This window comes from Crocuta crocuta, unplaced genomic scaffold, assembly GCF_008692635.1.
Source record: "Crocuta crocuta isolate KB4526 unplaced genomic scaffold, BGI_CrCroc_1.0 scaffold7, whole genome shotgun sequence".
NCBI lineage: Eukaryota > Metazoa > Chordata > Mammalia > Carnivora > Hyaenidae > Crocuta > Crocuta crocuta.
In genome coordinates, this window is record NW_027531904.1 from 9,913,054 (window position 1) to 9,929,859 (window position 16,806).

General features: G+C 54.5%; 1 protein-coding gene across 1 annotated transcript in view; it reads left to right on the forward strand.

Moving 5' to 3' along the window:
* TMC3 (transmembrane channel like 3) overlaps positions 1-10,138 on the forward strand; it is a 34,232-nt gene extending 24,094 nt beyond the window's left edge. The window contains exons 14-22 of the mRNA XM_077774282.1: positions 41-169; positions 653-720; positions 2,463-2,591; positions 3,672-3,782; positions 4,883-5,008; positions 5,332-5,410; positions 6,524-6,566; positions 8,026-8,281; positions 9,304-10,138. Coding sequence (XP_077630408.1) covers positions 41-169; positions 653-720; positions 2,463-2,591; positions 3,672-3,782; positions 4,883-5,008; positions 5,332-5,410; positions 6,524-6,566; positions 8,026-8,281; positions 9,304-10,138 — 1,776 coding nt within the window. The remainder of the gene's footprint in view (positions 1-40; positions 170-652; positions 721-2,462; positions 2,592-3,671; positions 3,783-4,882; positions 5,009-5,331; positions 5,411-6,523; positions 6,567-8,025; positions 8,282-9,303) is intronic.
* The last annotated feature ends 6,668 nt before the right edge of the window (positions 10,139-16,806 follow it).

The window sequence follows — 16,806 nt, forward strand, 5'->3', positions numbered from 1 at the left end:
GCCCTGCAGGGAGGGGACATCAAGGCCCCCTGTGTTCCAGGAGATGCTGAAGCTTTCCATCATCGACATGCTCTTCACCGTGGCCAGCATTCTGCTCATTGACTTCTTCCGAGGGCTTTTCGTCCGGTACCTGAGTGACTACTGGTGCTGGGACCTGGAAAGCAAGTTTGTAAGCGTGAGGCTGGGCCCGGGGGAGGTGCGTCCGGCGGGAGCCTCCACTCCGGGGGCGGCTGAGGGAAGGGGGGCGGGGGCGCAGCGCTGTGTTTCCTTCTCGTTCTCACACTTTCTGCTTCCTGGGGTGGCCACGCAGACCGCGGCCGCTCTCGTCTGCAAGAGCAGAGGACCCCCTCTGCGCGTGACTATCATGAACTAGTTTGGGCAAAGAACTTTGGAATTTTTTTTTTAACATTTATTTATTATTTTTGAGAGAGAGAGAGATAGAGAGCAAGTTGGGGAGGATCAGAGAGAGAGGGAGACGCAGAATCCAAAGCAGCTCCAGGCTCCGAGCTGTCGGCACAGAGCCCGACGCGGGGCTCGAAACTACAAACCATGAGATCATGACCTGAGCCGAAGTCGGATGCTGAAACCCACTGAGCCCCCCCAGGTGCCCCTAAAACTATTTTTTAATGTGAAAATTCCTTTTCTCTTGTAGCCTGAATACGGGGAATTCAAAATAGCAGAGAACGTGTTACATTTAGTCTACAACCAAGGAATGATTTGGTAGGTGCCAAAGCTTCTTCTTACCTTCGCTTACCTCTCATCCAGGCTACGGGTTTTTTTTTAAGTTTATTATCTGTTTTGAGAGAGAGCGTGAGTGGGTGGGGGGTGGACAGAGAGAAAGGGAGAGAGACAGAATCCCAAGCAGGCTCTGGGCTATCAGCGCAGAGCCCGACACGGGGCTCGAACTCACGAACCGTGAGATCATGACCTGAGCCAAAATCAAGAGTCAGACACAACCGACTGAGCCCTCCAGGTGCCTCTGGACCAAGATTTTGACTTACTCGGCCTGGGCGGCGCACGACTGTAACACACACGATCGTAAGAATTAAAAGGTACATAGACAGTTCTGAACTAGACCATCTTGTGTGTATAATACATTTAGCAATGGCTTTTAAAGAATTTTGCAGAAAGGAGCAAGAAAGGAAATAGTCTGTATTTAGGCCACTACTGGTCACAGCCCCTCCCCCCAAATATATATATATTAGAATAAGCTGCCGGGGGTGGGGGGGCGGCTGGGAACAGGGTCTACTGAGCCCGTGGGAGTTCCAGGAGGGGCCGTGTCACGGCTGGGTCCAGCCCTGCCCTCGGACCCCACTGTCCCTCCCACGTGCCGCCATATTTTCATGGAGACGTTGAGCCCAGGGCCATCTTCCAGACCCAGTGGCCCATCCTGGGATGAGGCCAGAAACCAGAAAGCCATTCACGCAGAGCAACTCCTGGCCAATGCAGCCCTTTTCCTAAAGATACCGAAGACCCCAAAGGGACCCCCACATACGTGTGACTGTGGGGGCACGGAGTCATGCCCGGGTCTCCGGTGCCGCCTACCGGGCCACACGCAGCGCTGTCCAAACACAAGCAAGAGAAAGCAGCTTCCATACTTCTGTTCGGGCGCTCCAGACAGTCAGGAAACAGTCTCTCTCCATAACCGTTCAGTGAAATGCATGAGGCATAGAGAGACACGAAACAATATTTCTTCAACCAAACCTGCACCTTGATAGTCTGCTCCACCTTGCAAAACTCCCGCAAATACAGTATCAAAGGTAATACATAGCATTTACTTAATATTTGCTGCATATCAGGCACTTTTAAAACTACAGTCATCTCACACCACCGAAGAAGGGTAAGTACAGTTCATAAGATACTTCTACAAGGAGGCCACATTCATGGGCCGTCTGTTACAGTATCGATATGCTTCTATCTTACTGTGAGTTATCGTTAACCTCAGTGCCGACTTTATAAGTTGAGCTTAGTCATAGGTGTGTATGCTAGCAAAACCCAGCGCGTGCGGGGTTCAGCATCCGGGGGTCCCGGAGCAAACCCTGCAGATGAGGGGGGGGCTTTTGGTAAAAGCAAAAAAGCAAAGATCCTCTTTGGATTTCTATTAGCGACAAGAGGTACTAAGGCTGCTCTTCCGGAAAAGCGGGGTGGATGGGGCGCCTGGGTGGCTCAGTCAGTTAAGCGGAAAAGCGGGGTGGCCTGCGGCAAACCGTCGGACACCGGGGTGAACGTACCCGCCCCTCACCGGCCGTGGAGGCAGACACAGCGCGTGGCACAGGGCGGCGGGGCAGCGTCATGCGGGGTCACTCGTCACCCGCGGGAGTGACCGGCTGTGCCCCAAGCCGGGCGGCCGGCCCCCAGCCTCTCCGGGGGTTCTCCCGTCCCTTAGGCAGCGGGTGGAGACCCCCAGGAGTCGCAGGCGGCAGGACGGGGGGCGCCGCTCACCGCCTTCCCCTGTGCTGCAGGATGGGGGCCTTCTTCTCGCCCTGCCTCCCCGCCTTCAACGTGCTCAAGCTGATCGGGCTCATGTACCTGCGGAGCTGGGCCGTGCTCACCTGCAACGTGCCTCACCAGCAGGTGTTCCGAGCCTCCAGGTGAGGGCCTGGGCCTCCTTCCCGGGGCCGCTGGCCTCCAGGGGTGTCCTGGTGGCCGCCTGTGCCACCCCTGTGTGCCCTCCATGCAGGTCCCCCGAGGCCCCGGCCCGTGCCCCCCACACCCCCCGGCTTTGCCCCACTCCCTCCTCTCCAGCTCCTCACACTTGTTTTTAAAGTGTGCACGAGGCATGAAGGTGCACGAACGGAGCGCGAGTGGGGAACCAGCACCCAGATGGGGAGGCCGACCCAGGGCAGCACCCAGAAGCCCCCCTTGCGCACGAGGCCCCTCATCACTGACCCCTAAGGGCGCCACATTGCCTGGTCTTCCGCCTTGTGTAAACGGGCGTGCACGCAGCATGTGCTCTTGCACATCAGGCTTCCTTCCCTGGGCCCCGTGCTCGTGCGGCCCAGCCTGCGGAGGAGAGCACCCCAGTGCCTTTACCCCACCGCTGGGGAGCGCGCGGGCTGTTCCCAGCTCACCCCCGCAGCTGCTGCTGGGCGCGTGGGCTGTTCCTTAAGTGTCTTTTTAAACATTTTTTAAGCATTTATTTATTTTGAGAAAGAGAAAGAGAGAGAGAGCAGGGCAGGGGCAGAGAGAGGGACAGCGAGTCTCAAGCAGGCTCCACGCTGTCAGCGCACAACCTGATGTGGGGCAGGACCCACCAACCTTGAGATCACGACCTGAGTGGAGATTAAGAGTCAGACCCTTAACCAACTGAGCCACGCAGGTGCCCCCAAGCATCTTTTTAAAATTTTTTAAATGTTTATTTATTTTTGAGAGAGAGCGAGAGAATGAGAGTGGGAGGGTCAGAGAGAGGGAGACACAGAACCCGAAGCAGCTCCAGGCTGTGAGCTGTCAGCACAGAGCCCGACGCGGGGCTCGAACCCACGAACCGTGAGATCGTGACCTGAGCTGAAGTGGGACGCTCAACCGACCGAGCCCCCCGGCGCCCCCTGCAGGAGGAGGGATTTTCTGTCCATAAAGGGCCAGGCCCAGGGTGTTGGAGTTGCTTTGGGCACATGCATCGTCATCAACCATCCCAGAAGGAGCTCCGCCCATGGCACGCGGTTTCTTCGCAGATCCAACAACTTCTACCTGGCGATGCTTCTGTTCATGCTCTTCCTGTGCATGCTGCCAACCATCTTTGCTATCGTTCGGTACAAGCCGTCGCTGAACTGCGGGCCCTTCAGGCAAGTCACCTGGGTTCTGTCTCTGCCCGGAGCGGCTGAGCTCTGAGGGAAGGGCCCCCGCCTTGAAGAGAATTCCCGGACTACAGAACAGGTCAACAGCAGAGAAAGATCTCGAACCCACAGCCTGTGAATCCAACACCAATGCTATTTCCTTGACAGCAGGCTGCCCTCACATAGCACCGTCTCCGTGCTCATCCTGAAAACACGGAGCCTATTAAAAAAGTATAGCTCTTATGCTACAGAGAAATCCCCCCTGGGCGATCTGTCCCTTCCAGAGCTCAGGATGCTTTTAGTAAAAGACAGCCCACGTCCCTTTTAACTCTACATTACTTATCTAACTGCCTAGAGGCAGCAATTTCTAGAACTCTCCACCTAGCACTTCCTTTAGGTCAGTTTCAAAAGTATAGGGGACATTTATAGTCTATCTCTGTGTATGTTCTTTTTTTTTTTAATTTTTAATGTTTATTTATTTTTGAGAGACAGACCATGAGTGGAGGAGGAGCAGAGAGAGAGGGAGACACAGAATTGAAGCAGCTCCAGGCTCCGAGCTATAAGCACAGAGCCCGATGTAGGCCTCGAACCCACGAACCGTGTGATCCTGACCTGAGCCGAAGTTGGGCACTTAGCCTACTGAGCCACCCAGGGGCCCCTCTGTGTACATTTTTTTTTTAATGTTTTATTTATTTTTTGAGAGAGAAAGAGAGACAGCATGAGCAGGGGAGGGTCAGAGAGAGAGGGAGACACGGAATCTGAAACAGGCTCCAGGCTCTGAGCTGTCACCACAGAGCCCGACGCAGGGCTTAAACCCATGAACCATGAGATCCTGACCTGAGCCGAAGTCAGATGCTTAACCAACTGAGCCCCCCAGGCGCCCCAAAATGTGTACATTCTTAAAACACACTGACTCCACCTTCAAATCTAATATCAATCAGACAACTCATACCAAGTCTTGGGAACGTTACATGACTTGCACATTGGGGTATTTACTCTACCTTTGCGCCTGACCCTGAGGATGGGACTCTGACCGTACGCCTGTTCCTTGACGGTTCATAGCGTCATCTGCCACAAGCAATGACACTGGGGTTCTGTCTTTGTCACAGTGGGCAAGAGAAAATGTACGATGTCGTGTCGGAAACCATCGAGAAGGACTTCCCCGCGTGGCTCGGCTCCGTGGTGGGGTATGTCAGCAGCCCCGTGGTCATCTTACCAGCCGCGCTGCTGCTCTTGTGAGTACCCCACACGACCCCCCGTGCCCCCCCACCCCCGCCAGGCGTGGGAACTTCCGCAGCTTTGGCCAGCGAGAGAGCGCTGCCTCCACTAATTAGATAAACTCAACGAGTTCCTTGCAAAGTCACATGTAGAGCCTGGGGACCCAGGCGGGGACTGAGTCCTGCCCGAGCAGGGGCGGGGCGGCCGGATTCCTTCAGCAGAGCAGGTGGGCAGTGGCTGCGGCCGCTGCGATGGGGCTGAATGCCACGGTGTCCTATCGGNGGAGTGGGGCCTGGGCAGGAGGTGAGGCCCCCTCGTGGCCTGTGTTCTTCTGTCCCAGCATGCTCATCTATTACCTTCAGAGCATCGCAAGATCCTTAAAGCTCAGCAACCAGCAGCTCCGAATGCAGATCCAAAACGTAGGTATTGCCTATTGTCTGCTGTTGTGAATGTGTGTCCGCGCGGCGGGCCTCACCAGCAAGGGGAGGCAGGTGAGGTCGTGTTTCCAGATTACAAGGACTCCGGGCGACCGCTGGGTCTGAGGCCATGCCTCCCCCGGGCTCCACAGAGTTATTTCTAAGAAATCACAGGGACAGCCCCCATTTGCCCAGGAAGCAGCGGACCCCCGTCCCCTGCTCCCCCAGGGGCCCTGCGGGTTCCCTGGGCACTTCGGCACCCTCTCATGGCTGCCCGGGGGACCCAGGGTGCCAGGCGCTCTTCTGTAAACTGTGACTGGCTCGGAGGAAGGAACAAGGGCCCCTTTCTCATCCCATATCAACTTGGACATCTGAGCTCACACACTCTGGACCCAAAGACGCACCTTTTTCATGACTCTTAGGCTCTGGTCGTCATCACCCCGTCTCCCTCTGGGACTTAGCTCCCAGGACGGCCAGAAGGAGACTAACAGGTCTAGTCTCTGCAAGGTGTCCCCTCTGTGCACACCACCCCCGGCCAGGACAGGGTGAGGGAGAGCGGTTCCGGCTCTCGGGCTCCGGCTGACCCTGCCCCACGCAGCCGAGAGTGGGCGGTGCCTCTTTGAATTCCATTCTTGGGGCGCCTCCCTTGCCCCACCCCAGTCCCAGAATCGCATGCAAAAAACACTCGCCTTGTTCAGCTTTTAAAAACACAACTCATGTGAGTATCAGTTCAGGTAAGGAAACACTCCCATAAAGAATCATAAGCAATGAATTTGGAGCCGCAGAGGCATTTTGGGGAAACATACATCTCCCATGTTGCTGATCCCTATTTTCTCCTCTGTGTCTCGGGTGAACCATGCGGGCAGAACCAAAACATGTCTATCAAATAGCTCGCCCTAAAAGTAAACTTTGCTGGATAAAACTTCAGCTCTGGGTGTCAGCGTTTAGTCATTTAAGTAAGGGCTGCGTCCTAAGTACCCCTCCCCAAGTGACAGCAATCGCAGGGTCATGGCCCAAGTCATGAGCAGTCACACATAAGTCCCCCCTCCAGAATAGTATCCATTACTTCTTCCTGCTAAACCCAACACAGACATGCTGATGCCATTTGTATTTTAGGCCAGATCTGAAGACAAGAAAAAGGTTGCCCAACTGGTAGAGGGTAAGTAGAAACAAAAATGCCTGATGCCTCAGTTGGGGGAGCATTTAAAAATAGAGCAGTTTGGGGGCACCTGGGTGGCTCCGTCAGCTGAGTGTCCGACTTCAGCTCAGGTCATGATCTCATGACTCATAAGTTCGAGTCCCTGCATCGGGCTCGGTGCTGACAGCTCGGAGCCTGGAGCTGCTTTGGATTCTGTGTCTCCCTCTCTCTCTGCCCCTCCCTTGCTCACGCTCTGCCTCTTGCTCTCTCAAAAATAAATAAACATTAAAAAAAATTAAATACAACAGTTTAAGGCACACCACCAATAAAAATGCCTGGTGAACTGTGGTTTTCACAATGAACTAGCCTCAGTAAAATAAAATCTAGGGCTATAAATATTGGCTGAAACATGATTTTTGCATCATACCCAGGCCTGTGAATAACACCAAAACATGTCTGAAATCAGGAGAGTTTGAGGCGGCAGAGAAGACGCGGCCGAGAAATCTGGACAAAACCCGTCCACCCGGCGTCCTTGTCTTATTTACTTCCGTACGCGTCTCAGCGGCCACTTTCTCCTTGTGAGACCCCCTCCCAGGTCCGTGCCCAGGTGCACCCCTGAAGGCACCCCTCATCCCACTGGCGCCTGCGATGCCAGCTGGACACGCCTCCCCTCCCCAAATTCTCCAGGGGGTCCAGGGACCGCGAAGAGACCACGGAGAGATCAGCCCACAGCGTTGAAATGACACAGTCCACGTTCTCCTGTGGAAGATGAACGAGATCGAAGCCCTAAAAGGCTCTGCGGGCCGGCTCTGGGTCTGCTGTGATAGAAGGGATCTGTTCCCCTCAAGGGGGCGTTGGGGTTGGGGGGGGGGACTGAGGAAGAGCCAGGAGGCCCAAGGGTTAGACTTGGCCCACCCCTTTTCAGAAAGCACCCTATGCATGAAAATCCGCTGCAGGAAGAGACTGTAGCTCATGCCATCAAACCTCAGTGACAGTTAAGTACTATTTGGCAACAGGACATAATTAAGTTTAGTTCAGGTGGTCTTCAAAACCAAGGGTCTCCGGGACCTCTCCTGGGAGGGCAGAAGTATCGTCCGATGGCCGTCTTTCCGTTCCAGGCTACATCTTCTTCCAGAATGCTCTGTGAACTGCTTCCAAAAGCTCATAATTGTCGTATAAGCTTTATTATGTGCATTGCATAGGTAAACAACCAGAACCCCAAAGCTGGTCAAAGCACCCCGCTTTGCCTCTGGGGGGCCTCACACGGTGCATCTATAAAGCCTTGGGGTTCATGGGAGTCCACACCCCCTTCAAACTCCCCGTGAAGAAGTGATTGGAGTGTTTGCTGCCTGCGGGGTAGGGGTATCCGCAAGCATTCAATTGTCGGCACCCCCAGCAGCTGGAAGTCATGACGTCTGGCAGCTAAACGAGCCTGAGCACGTCACCCCTGCCTTCTCACGTACCCCCTCTCTTCCTGCAGCCCGAAGCCAAAGCCAGGACGAAAGCACCAAGAGGCTTCCGAAGGACGGCGACCTCGGCGGCCAGCTGTCCTCGGCTGCTGTGGGCACACCCCCAAGCAACGGCGCCGTGGTCAGTTTGGACTCTTGCAGCAGCAAGCGTGCCAGGGCAGAGGCCGCGGCCCAATGCACGTCCCCGAGTCCCCGGCCAGGCCCCGGCAGCCCCTGCCCATCTCCGCCCGGCACGTCCAAACCCAGGCCAGAGCAGGACACGAACAGGTGAGCTTACCTGCCGGCCGGGCGGAAACCTGCCTCCCCGACCCAACCGCGCCACCTGCCAGGGATGGCCAGGGCCGTAAAGTGCGGGTGAAGCACGCTCAGGGGTCTGAGGGCCTCAGCAGCTTCAGGAGGCCGGGGCCATCGGATCCCAGTCCCACCAGCCGGCCTCGGGGCCCTCGTGCTGAGAGGAAATAGAAGGACAAAGTGAGCCAAACGGGACAAATTCCTCCCCCACACCTTCCGCCAGGTAGCCCGTAGGCAAACGCCCCTGCCGACCCAGGGGGAGAAATGCCCTTAATAATTGTTGGTTCTTTTATTTTTGAACTCCACGCCGGCCACAGTATTGGCAGGATCTTTTATATTTTAGTTCTAGGCTGGCCAGGTTATGGGCAAGGTCGCCCTGCATGACCTGGGTCCGTTGTTTGAGCCTTGCTTACACGCAAGGCAGCAGAGGCTGGAGTCCGGAAGCGCGCTGACCCCGACTCACGGAGCATGTGATTTCAAGTCGAGCTTAGCAACAGTGAAAGCAATTCAGATAAAATGTGGGGGTTGGGGTTGGGCTTTTTTTCTTAAAGACAATGACCAAGTTAACAGAGGATTTGGAACCTTGCTATACGAGAGCGGATGGATGGGGCCTTGGCAACGAGGGATTCCGAACCTTTGGGGGGGTGGGGAGCTCCTGAGCGGCTGGACAGCGCGCGGCAGGGACGGTGTGGAGTGTCCCTAACGTGCGCTCCGCCGATATTAGTCCCACTGTGTGCTCCTGGGCCAAACGGGGCTCATAGTGAGATATAGGAGCACAACACAACCCTTTGCCCTGCCCCCTCCACGGAGGCGCGCTGAGCACAACATTACGGTAAGGGTTCTAGAATTCCTGGGCACGGCCGCAGAGACCCGCTAACACTCTGGAACATGGGTCGGGGAAAAGGCCAGGAGCACGGCCGCCCTTGCTCGCGGTTCTCAGGAGGCCTGGGGCTCGGCGGGCACTGCGGGTACCGGAGCTCAGCCCCTCTGTCTTCCAGGCGCCCGCGTGTGAGCGCAGGTGACCGGTGCAGGAGCAGCCCCCGCGCGCCCGGGACGCTGACGAAGCATATTGAAGACGCTCGCTCAGAACCCCTTTTCCGAAGAGACGTTCAGCGGATCAACCCTCCTCTTGACGTGCGGGGCCCCTCGGCCTCGGTGATGTACAGCCACAGGCCCCGCGCCCCCAGATACTACGTCATTAATGAACGAGACCCTCCCAAAACTTCCCATCCAGCTTTCTGGCCGGAAAGACGTTTCCGGATGGAGGCCCTAGGGGACGCGGTGGAGGTGTGTCCCAGGGGCACGCGACAGGCTGTGCCCAGGACCCCCCCGCAGGGCGGCTCTCCAGAGCTGAGTGAGGAAGAGGAGGAGGCCCAGAAGAGAGAGCTGATGGCAGGTGCGTTCCGCCCGCACTCCCTGACGGGCCTCCGAGGGGCTCCTCGCTTCTATGTTGGCCAACGGCCCCGGAGGCAGACACCGGGCCCCGAGCACCAGGAAAGGGGGCCGCATGGGTCCTGGAGTGACGGCCTCGAGGCTCCACTCGACAGGCCGCTGTCCGTGCACAAGAAACCACACTCCCAGAGCCCCCTGTACCCACAGCGTCCCCCAAACCTCAGAGGCAAGCCCGAGTCTGAGCTGTCGCTCACGGAATCAGATTCGGTGTCGGCGGCGTCCAGCAGTGACCAGCAGCTCAGCAGCCGTGAGTGGCACTTCCCGGTCCCCTACGGCAAGGGCAGGTCCCCAAGGCCAGCACGTCAGCTGGGCGGGAGGAAGACCACATCCAGGCAGGAGCTGATGGTGGATCTGAATGACCTGATTTGTTCCAACGTCTAGGGTCTTTGCCTGCTCCTCCAGAGCCCAGCTGGAGGACCAAGCAGGGCCGTCTGACGGCAAAGGGCCCTCCCTCTCCGGAAGGAGACTCACACACAGCCCCAAGACCAGCTACACATCCCGTTCCTCCATCAGCCACATGCCAGTGGGCTGTGTCCACGGGTCTGTCTGTGGCCAGCACCTCTGGGACGTCAGGCTGTCATTTCAAAAGCTTCCACCCCCTCCCCCCGGTCACGGCACCCGCCAGTCACGGGCAAAGCCAGAGGGCTCATCGAGACTGCAGAGCCCCTCTGAGATTTCTGTGTTGTCCTCAATCACGGGTGCGACTCTTTGTACCCTGACGCCCGCCCTGTCTGATCTGGCACACGGATCTCCGTGCTCCCGGATGAGCACCCAGGACCTAGGCTTCGCGGTGCTTACTCAGCTCCCGTGAAGCATCAGGTTAGGAATGGCAGCTTATCCTGCTTACCGGGCTGCGTGCACATCTGTATGAACTAGGACTCTAGGAGAGGAAGTAACAGAATCCCCGAGTTTGGTGGTGCCTTTAACTGGGAAGGATGGGAATCAAGCCGGCTTCAGGCCTCGCTGGACCCGGGTGTCAAACCTCTCCAGGATTCTGTGTTTTCAGCTCCCGGCTCTCCGTGTTTGTCGACCGCATTTCCTGCTACTGGCGACAGCCTCCCTCCAGGCTGCAGGTGGAAGAGGAATTCACAGGCGCAGAAAATGCCACTGGAGGCCAGCCAGCTGGTGCGCCCAGGGGAAGGGAGGTGTCTGTCCCCACGTCCCACGATCTGCACCTGTGGGGGCTGACGCCCCATTCACAGGCACCGCGCGGGGCTCTGCAGCCGTGTGGGTCCCGTCCGCCTCGGCCAGCCGAAGGCCACCCCATTCCTGCTTCCACGACCCCTCCTGCCACTCCAGATTGTGTCTTTCAACTTCACTGTCTCCTCCACCAGCCTGTGGAACAAAGAGGTGTTTGTTCACTTCCCCACCCCCCCCAGGAACCAACACATAATAGGGATTGTCCTCATTTTCCATTGCTGTGTGACACTTGGTGGCTTGAAGCGGCACACAGTTATCATCCTATAGTGTCTGGGGGTCGAGCCAGACACAGCTGGGTGCACTGTTCAGGGTCTCCGTCAGGGGTCCGCCAGGCATCTCATAGAGGCTGGGGGGTCCCTTCGGGGCGGCTCACATGGTTGTTGGCAGAATTCACCTGCTGGAGGCTGTGGGCGGCCCTCTGCCCCAGAGGCTGGACACACGTCCCTGCAGCGTGGCCTCTGCACAACACGGCCGTCCGCATCACCAAGCAGCAAGAGGAGACCCCTGCAGCTCTGAATCTCCTTCTCCAGGGAAGTCCTAGACGCTCTCGTCAAAGAGCCCACCTGATCAGGTCAGGCCCACCCAGAACAATCTCCCTTTTCATCACTTCGAAGTTAATTGGTCAGAGACCTCCATTACGTCTTCAAAATCAGTTCGTCTTTACCATATAACAGAACCTGATCGTGGCAGTGAAATCTCATCCTATTTGAAAGTGTCAGCAGCTCACGGGGGGGACGTACGGCAGGAAGCGGGAATCCTGGGCCGACACTTTCCAGCACTGGCTCAATCCCAATGGCTGGATGCACTAACGAACGAACTGTACTGATGAACGAATCACAAACGACAGGGCAATCGGATTCCTGTCCACGACCCACTGCCAATTCTACCATAAGAAAAGTTCCGTGGAAATAACGCCACTCTACAGGTAGACACAGATGAACACTCCGCCCCAAGTTCATGACAAGGTGTGCACAGATTTTCAATCTACGTCAAAACCACGATAGGCCCAGGGGGTGCCATCGCTCAGGTAGAACAGTTCCACATCATGAGAGCATGTGCCCACCAAGCTGGGTGAGGGTCTCCTTTCCAGGGTCCCGGTCTGGGGCTGAGGCTTAGGGCTCCGTGAGGTGCTGACACACTTTGGAAAGGCGGGGCCTGCCTCCAGGCGCCTGTGGGAGCGGCTGTACTTGAGGGTGGGGGCAGGCGAGCTCCGAACATTCCTAGGAAAGAAGAATGTTGCCAACACACGCCCACGGCTGTTTACCCGGATCACCTTTCTGAGTGCAACTGTAGCCTCCCTGGGCGCCTGCGCTCAGGGTAAGAAGCAGATTCACACAGAGCCTGGTGTGGTGAGCACCCCCATTCCCGCTGGGTCAACGACCGCTACAATTTTACTTTATTTCCATCGATCACAGTGATCACAGTGTTATTCGCAGTAAAGAATTATTACAGAAATAATAAAAGTGCATGGTAATTCCCACACGTAGGCCCGTACCCTTCACGATGTCAAGAATGTGGCATCTGTCCATAGTTGTTTATAGTTACATACGTTGTGTGTGCGTGTAAATATGTGTGCATAAGCATCCACAAACATACGCAAGCACATGTTACTTAAGCAAATACTATCATACTGCATGTATCCTTGTACATCTTTAAGGGTTTGAGGCCGATCGATAAAATATATAGATCAAGTTCACTTATAAGTGCTGTATAGTGTTTCATCATATGAATAAACTCAATACCTATCCATTTCCCTTTGATGGACATTGACATCATTCCCACGTCAGCTAAGATTCATGTTGCAGCCAACACCTCTTACACACGTCAGCTGCGCATGTGCTGAGGTGGGTCCTCTGGAAGCGGGTTGGGGGGGCCGGTCCCTGGCGCACAGGACAGATGCGTGTTCAGTTTCCCCGGCGGCTCTTCGGTGAATCTCCATGTGCCCAGCCCTTCACACCAGTTCCCTCTGCACATGATGAGGGCCCTTTTAGTTACTGCCTCACCAGAACTTGGTATCATCACCACAGTACGTAATTTTTGCCAACCTGCTGAAAAAAAATCCAAGTTAAATTTAAAAATATTTAATGTTTTTTTTTTTTANATGTTTATTTATTTTTAAGAGACAGAGAGAGCTCAAGTGAGCAGGGGAGGGGCAGAGAGAGAGGGAGACAGAATCCAAAGCAGGCTCCAGGCTCCGAGCTGTCGGCTCAGAGCCCGATTGGGACTTGAACTGACAAACCATGAGATCATGACCTGAGCCGGAGACGGATGCTGAACTGACTCAGCCAATCGGGCACCCCAAATTCCAAGTTATTTTAATTAATCTGCATTTCCCTGGTTGTTAGCCTCTAGCCCGGTGTCGACTGGCCACTCGTATTTTCTCATCTGCGCACAGATGGCCTGTCCACGTTTGCTTGGTTTTCTGTTGGCAGAGGCCACCAGCTGCGGCCCTTGCCTAAGCTGCAGGCAGCAGAAAGTTCCAGGCTGCGCTATCAAAACACCTTCTCGTAGCTGACTCTTCACACACTGCTTTGGCTTTTGGTGATGGTCCTTGCGGGTCGTGGGGGTGATTCACACCCGCCCTTCTGTCAAACTGTCACTGAGGACATGGTCCACACTATTACTAAAAATCTCTCCCAAACATGCCTATGTAACAGACTCCCCTCAGGTCTCAGAAATCATAACAACTGTTTCCATTAAATATGGAAAGCAAATCCCTCTTGATAGGAATAGTCTGGTAAATGTCGTCGTCCCTTAATGATACCTCCCTCGGTCACTGCTCGTGTTTCGGAATTCACAAAGGCCAGAATATCTAGGGAACGGTTCTGTGCACCTTTAAAAGACTAACGTGTGTGGGGCGCCTGGGTGGCTTAGTCGGTTAAGCATCCGACTTCAGCTCAGGTCATGATCTCGCGGTTCATGGGTTCGAGCCCCGCGTCGGGCTCTGTGCTGACTGCCGGCTCGGAGCCCGGAGCCTGTTTCAGAGTCTGTGACTCCCTCTCTCTCTGACCCTCCCCTGCTCACGCTCTCTCTCTCTCCTAGAAATAAATTAAAAAAAAAAAAAAAAGACTAACGTGTGTAATCTGAGGTGCCATTCCTGTTCTCCAGCTACTCTGTGTGTGTGTTGGTGTGTGTGTGTTTCCGTCCTCTTTACATTGCTGTGGTTTTGAGTTCACTCTTTGCCTATTGCAAAGAGTGTTACCCTCACAGGAAGCAGGAGGCAGTAAAGCACGTTAAGTAAACAGAAACTGGGCATGCGCCACAGCTCTGCCCCTTACTGTCTTCGGGGCCATGGATACCTGAGGTGATTCTCTGGCTCTCAGCCTGTACAACGGGCTGGTTGTCTGCATCTCATGATGCTGTGAGGGTTCAAAGGCGCAACACAGAGCAGGTGCTCTGGACCGTGGCTGGCGGGTAGCACACGCTGAGAGCAACGGGCTGTGGCTAAGAACAAACACGCCCGCGCTTCCAGGTGTAGACTTGCCTGCGTGGACAGCACCTGCCCGACTGAGCATCATAAATACACGCACAGTTCCTCGTCGCTGTCCAGGAAGAAAGCAAACACCCCACCCAGGGGCTGTGAGGGATGGAGCGTGTGCACACGTGGGCCCACCCCCACCCGACACCCCCACACCGTGGTCTGGAGCTGGTTTGGGGTGGAGGCCGCTGGGCTCCCTGCACCATCTACACCGATTTACAGTTCAGCCAGGTCCCCAGCACGGACGGCCCTGACAGCTGGGTCACTCAGAGGCCCGAGGACCTCGTGGATGGGGCTCTGGTCATTGGCTCTGAATGGCGGCCACCGGTCCCACTGAGGAGCTGGTCTCGTGGACGGGCCTCCCTCCCCTGCGAGCCCAGCCCCCACGGCCTCCCCGGGCAGCACGGACCCAGAGGTCTGCCCCAGGCTGCCTGCTCCTGCCAGTCTCCGGCTGCCAGAGTGTCACAGGCCTTGGGGATCAATACTTTGTTCCTCAAATATTCCATCTACCCGGGGCTTCCCGTTTTCTGGGAGCAAACATTAAAAGCTTTTACAGTGCTAAAAATTTTTTTCCATCCTGTGCTACATTTATATAAGAATAAAAATCTCCTAAGTGTTTAATGTCTAATGAAAGTCACTTTGGGGCGCCTGGGGGACTCAGTCAGTTAAGCCTACGACTTCGGCTCAGGTCATGATCTCACAGTTCGTGGGTTCGAGCCCCACGTCGGGCTCTGTGCTGACAGCTCAGAGCCTGGAGCTGCTTCAGATTCTGTGTGTGTCTCCCTCTCTGACCCTCCCCTGCTCACGTTGTCTCTCTCTCTCTCTCAGAAATTAAAAAATATATATATTAAAAATAAACACATGGATGTATAAATATACACACACATCTCCAGTTCTTTCTCACTCAAGATATATACGATGTATTCCGTACGAACCTTCATTGTATGCCAGGCACCATTCCAATTGTTACCCATCTGTTCAAACCTTTGTCCCATGCGTCAACCCTAGGAGTTAGTGTTATTATTTTTCTCATTTTCCAAATGAGGATGCTAAGGTCTGCAGGGGCCAGGCATGTGCCGGGGTCACAGCTAGTTAAGTGGCGATGCCGGGATCCGAATCCAGGCAATCTGAGCTGAGCACTGACTCTCCTACCCACAATACTCTTCTTCTTAGGTATTTATTATATACCTTCCCTGTCAGTACACGTATAAAACTTTTTATAGGGGAGAGTTGAGAATTTAAATAATATTAAGCCAATTTTTGAAATGAGTTTTCAATACCATTGATTCCCTTTGTAGAGAATAAATTGCCCTCAGTTAGAACTTCCTATCAACTATTGCCAGACAGCTGCCCTGAGCTCCAGAGAGGATCTCCTGTTCGGGCCCCGCTTCCCGCCCCCCTGTGCCTCCCTGTTTTAATGGCTGCATAACAGTCCACTAAACGAATACCTTGTATTTACTCTTTTATACTTTTTATTTATTTACTCTATCGACAGATTTGTGACAAACAGACTTGTGTCCAGTTGCATGATCAATCTTCTGCTTTGTGCACGAGTTACTGGGTCAAAACACAAGTAAACTAACATTTTGATAGGTTGTTTTTCTCCCAGAAGGTTACATAAATTTAGACTCCTGCCCCCAGTGTAATAAAAAGGAAAAAATGGTTTCTCCTTTCACCCTCCAACCCAGGAACTAACAGACCTCTTTTTTTTTTTAATTTTTTTTAATGTTTTATTTATTTCTAGGAGAGAGAGAGAGACAGCGTGAACAGGGGAGGGTCAGAGAGAGAGGGAGTCACAGACTGAAACAGGCTCCAGGCTCTGAGCTGGCAGTCAGCACAGAGCCCGACGCGGGGCTCGAACCCACGAACCGCGAGATCATGACCTAAGCGAAAGTCGGATGTTTAACCGCTACGCCAGCCAGGCGCCCCACTAACAAACCTCTTTACCTGCCCGTCTGATAGGTGTGAAAGCGCACCCTTGTTTTACTGACCGAGTCCTTAACTATGAGGGTCCTACGCATTTTCATGGTCCGTTAATTGTTCCACAGAGTACCTGTTCACATCTGATGCATTCGTGTTGTCTGTCCGGTTGTTTGCAAATATCCTAATAATTTGCAAGAATACTTTGTACATGACAAAAACTTACTTTTAGTTAAACATACTCCAATTTTTCCGTCAGACTATTACCTAACTTTTTGTGGTATTTTTGATGTGTTTAATTTTTTTAAAAACATCTATCTTTAAAAATTATCTTATTTAATTTGCGAGGTGGGGGGGACAGAGGAAGAGAGAGATTCTTAAGCAGGCTTCATGCTCCGTGCGGAGCCCGATGCAGGGCTAGATCCCAAGCCCTGGGATCATGACCAGAGCC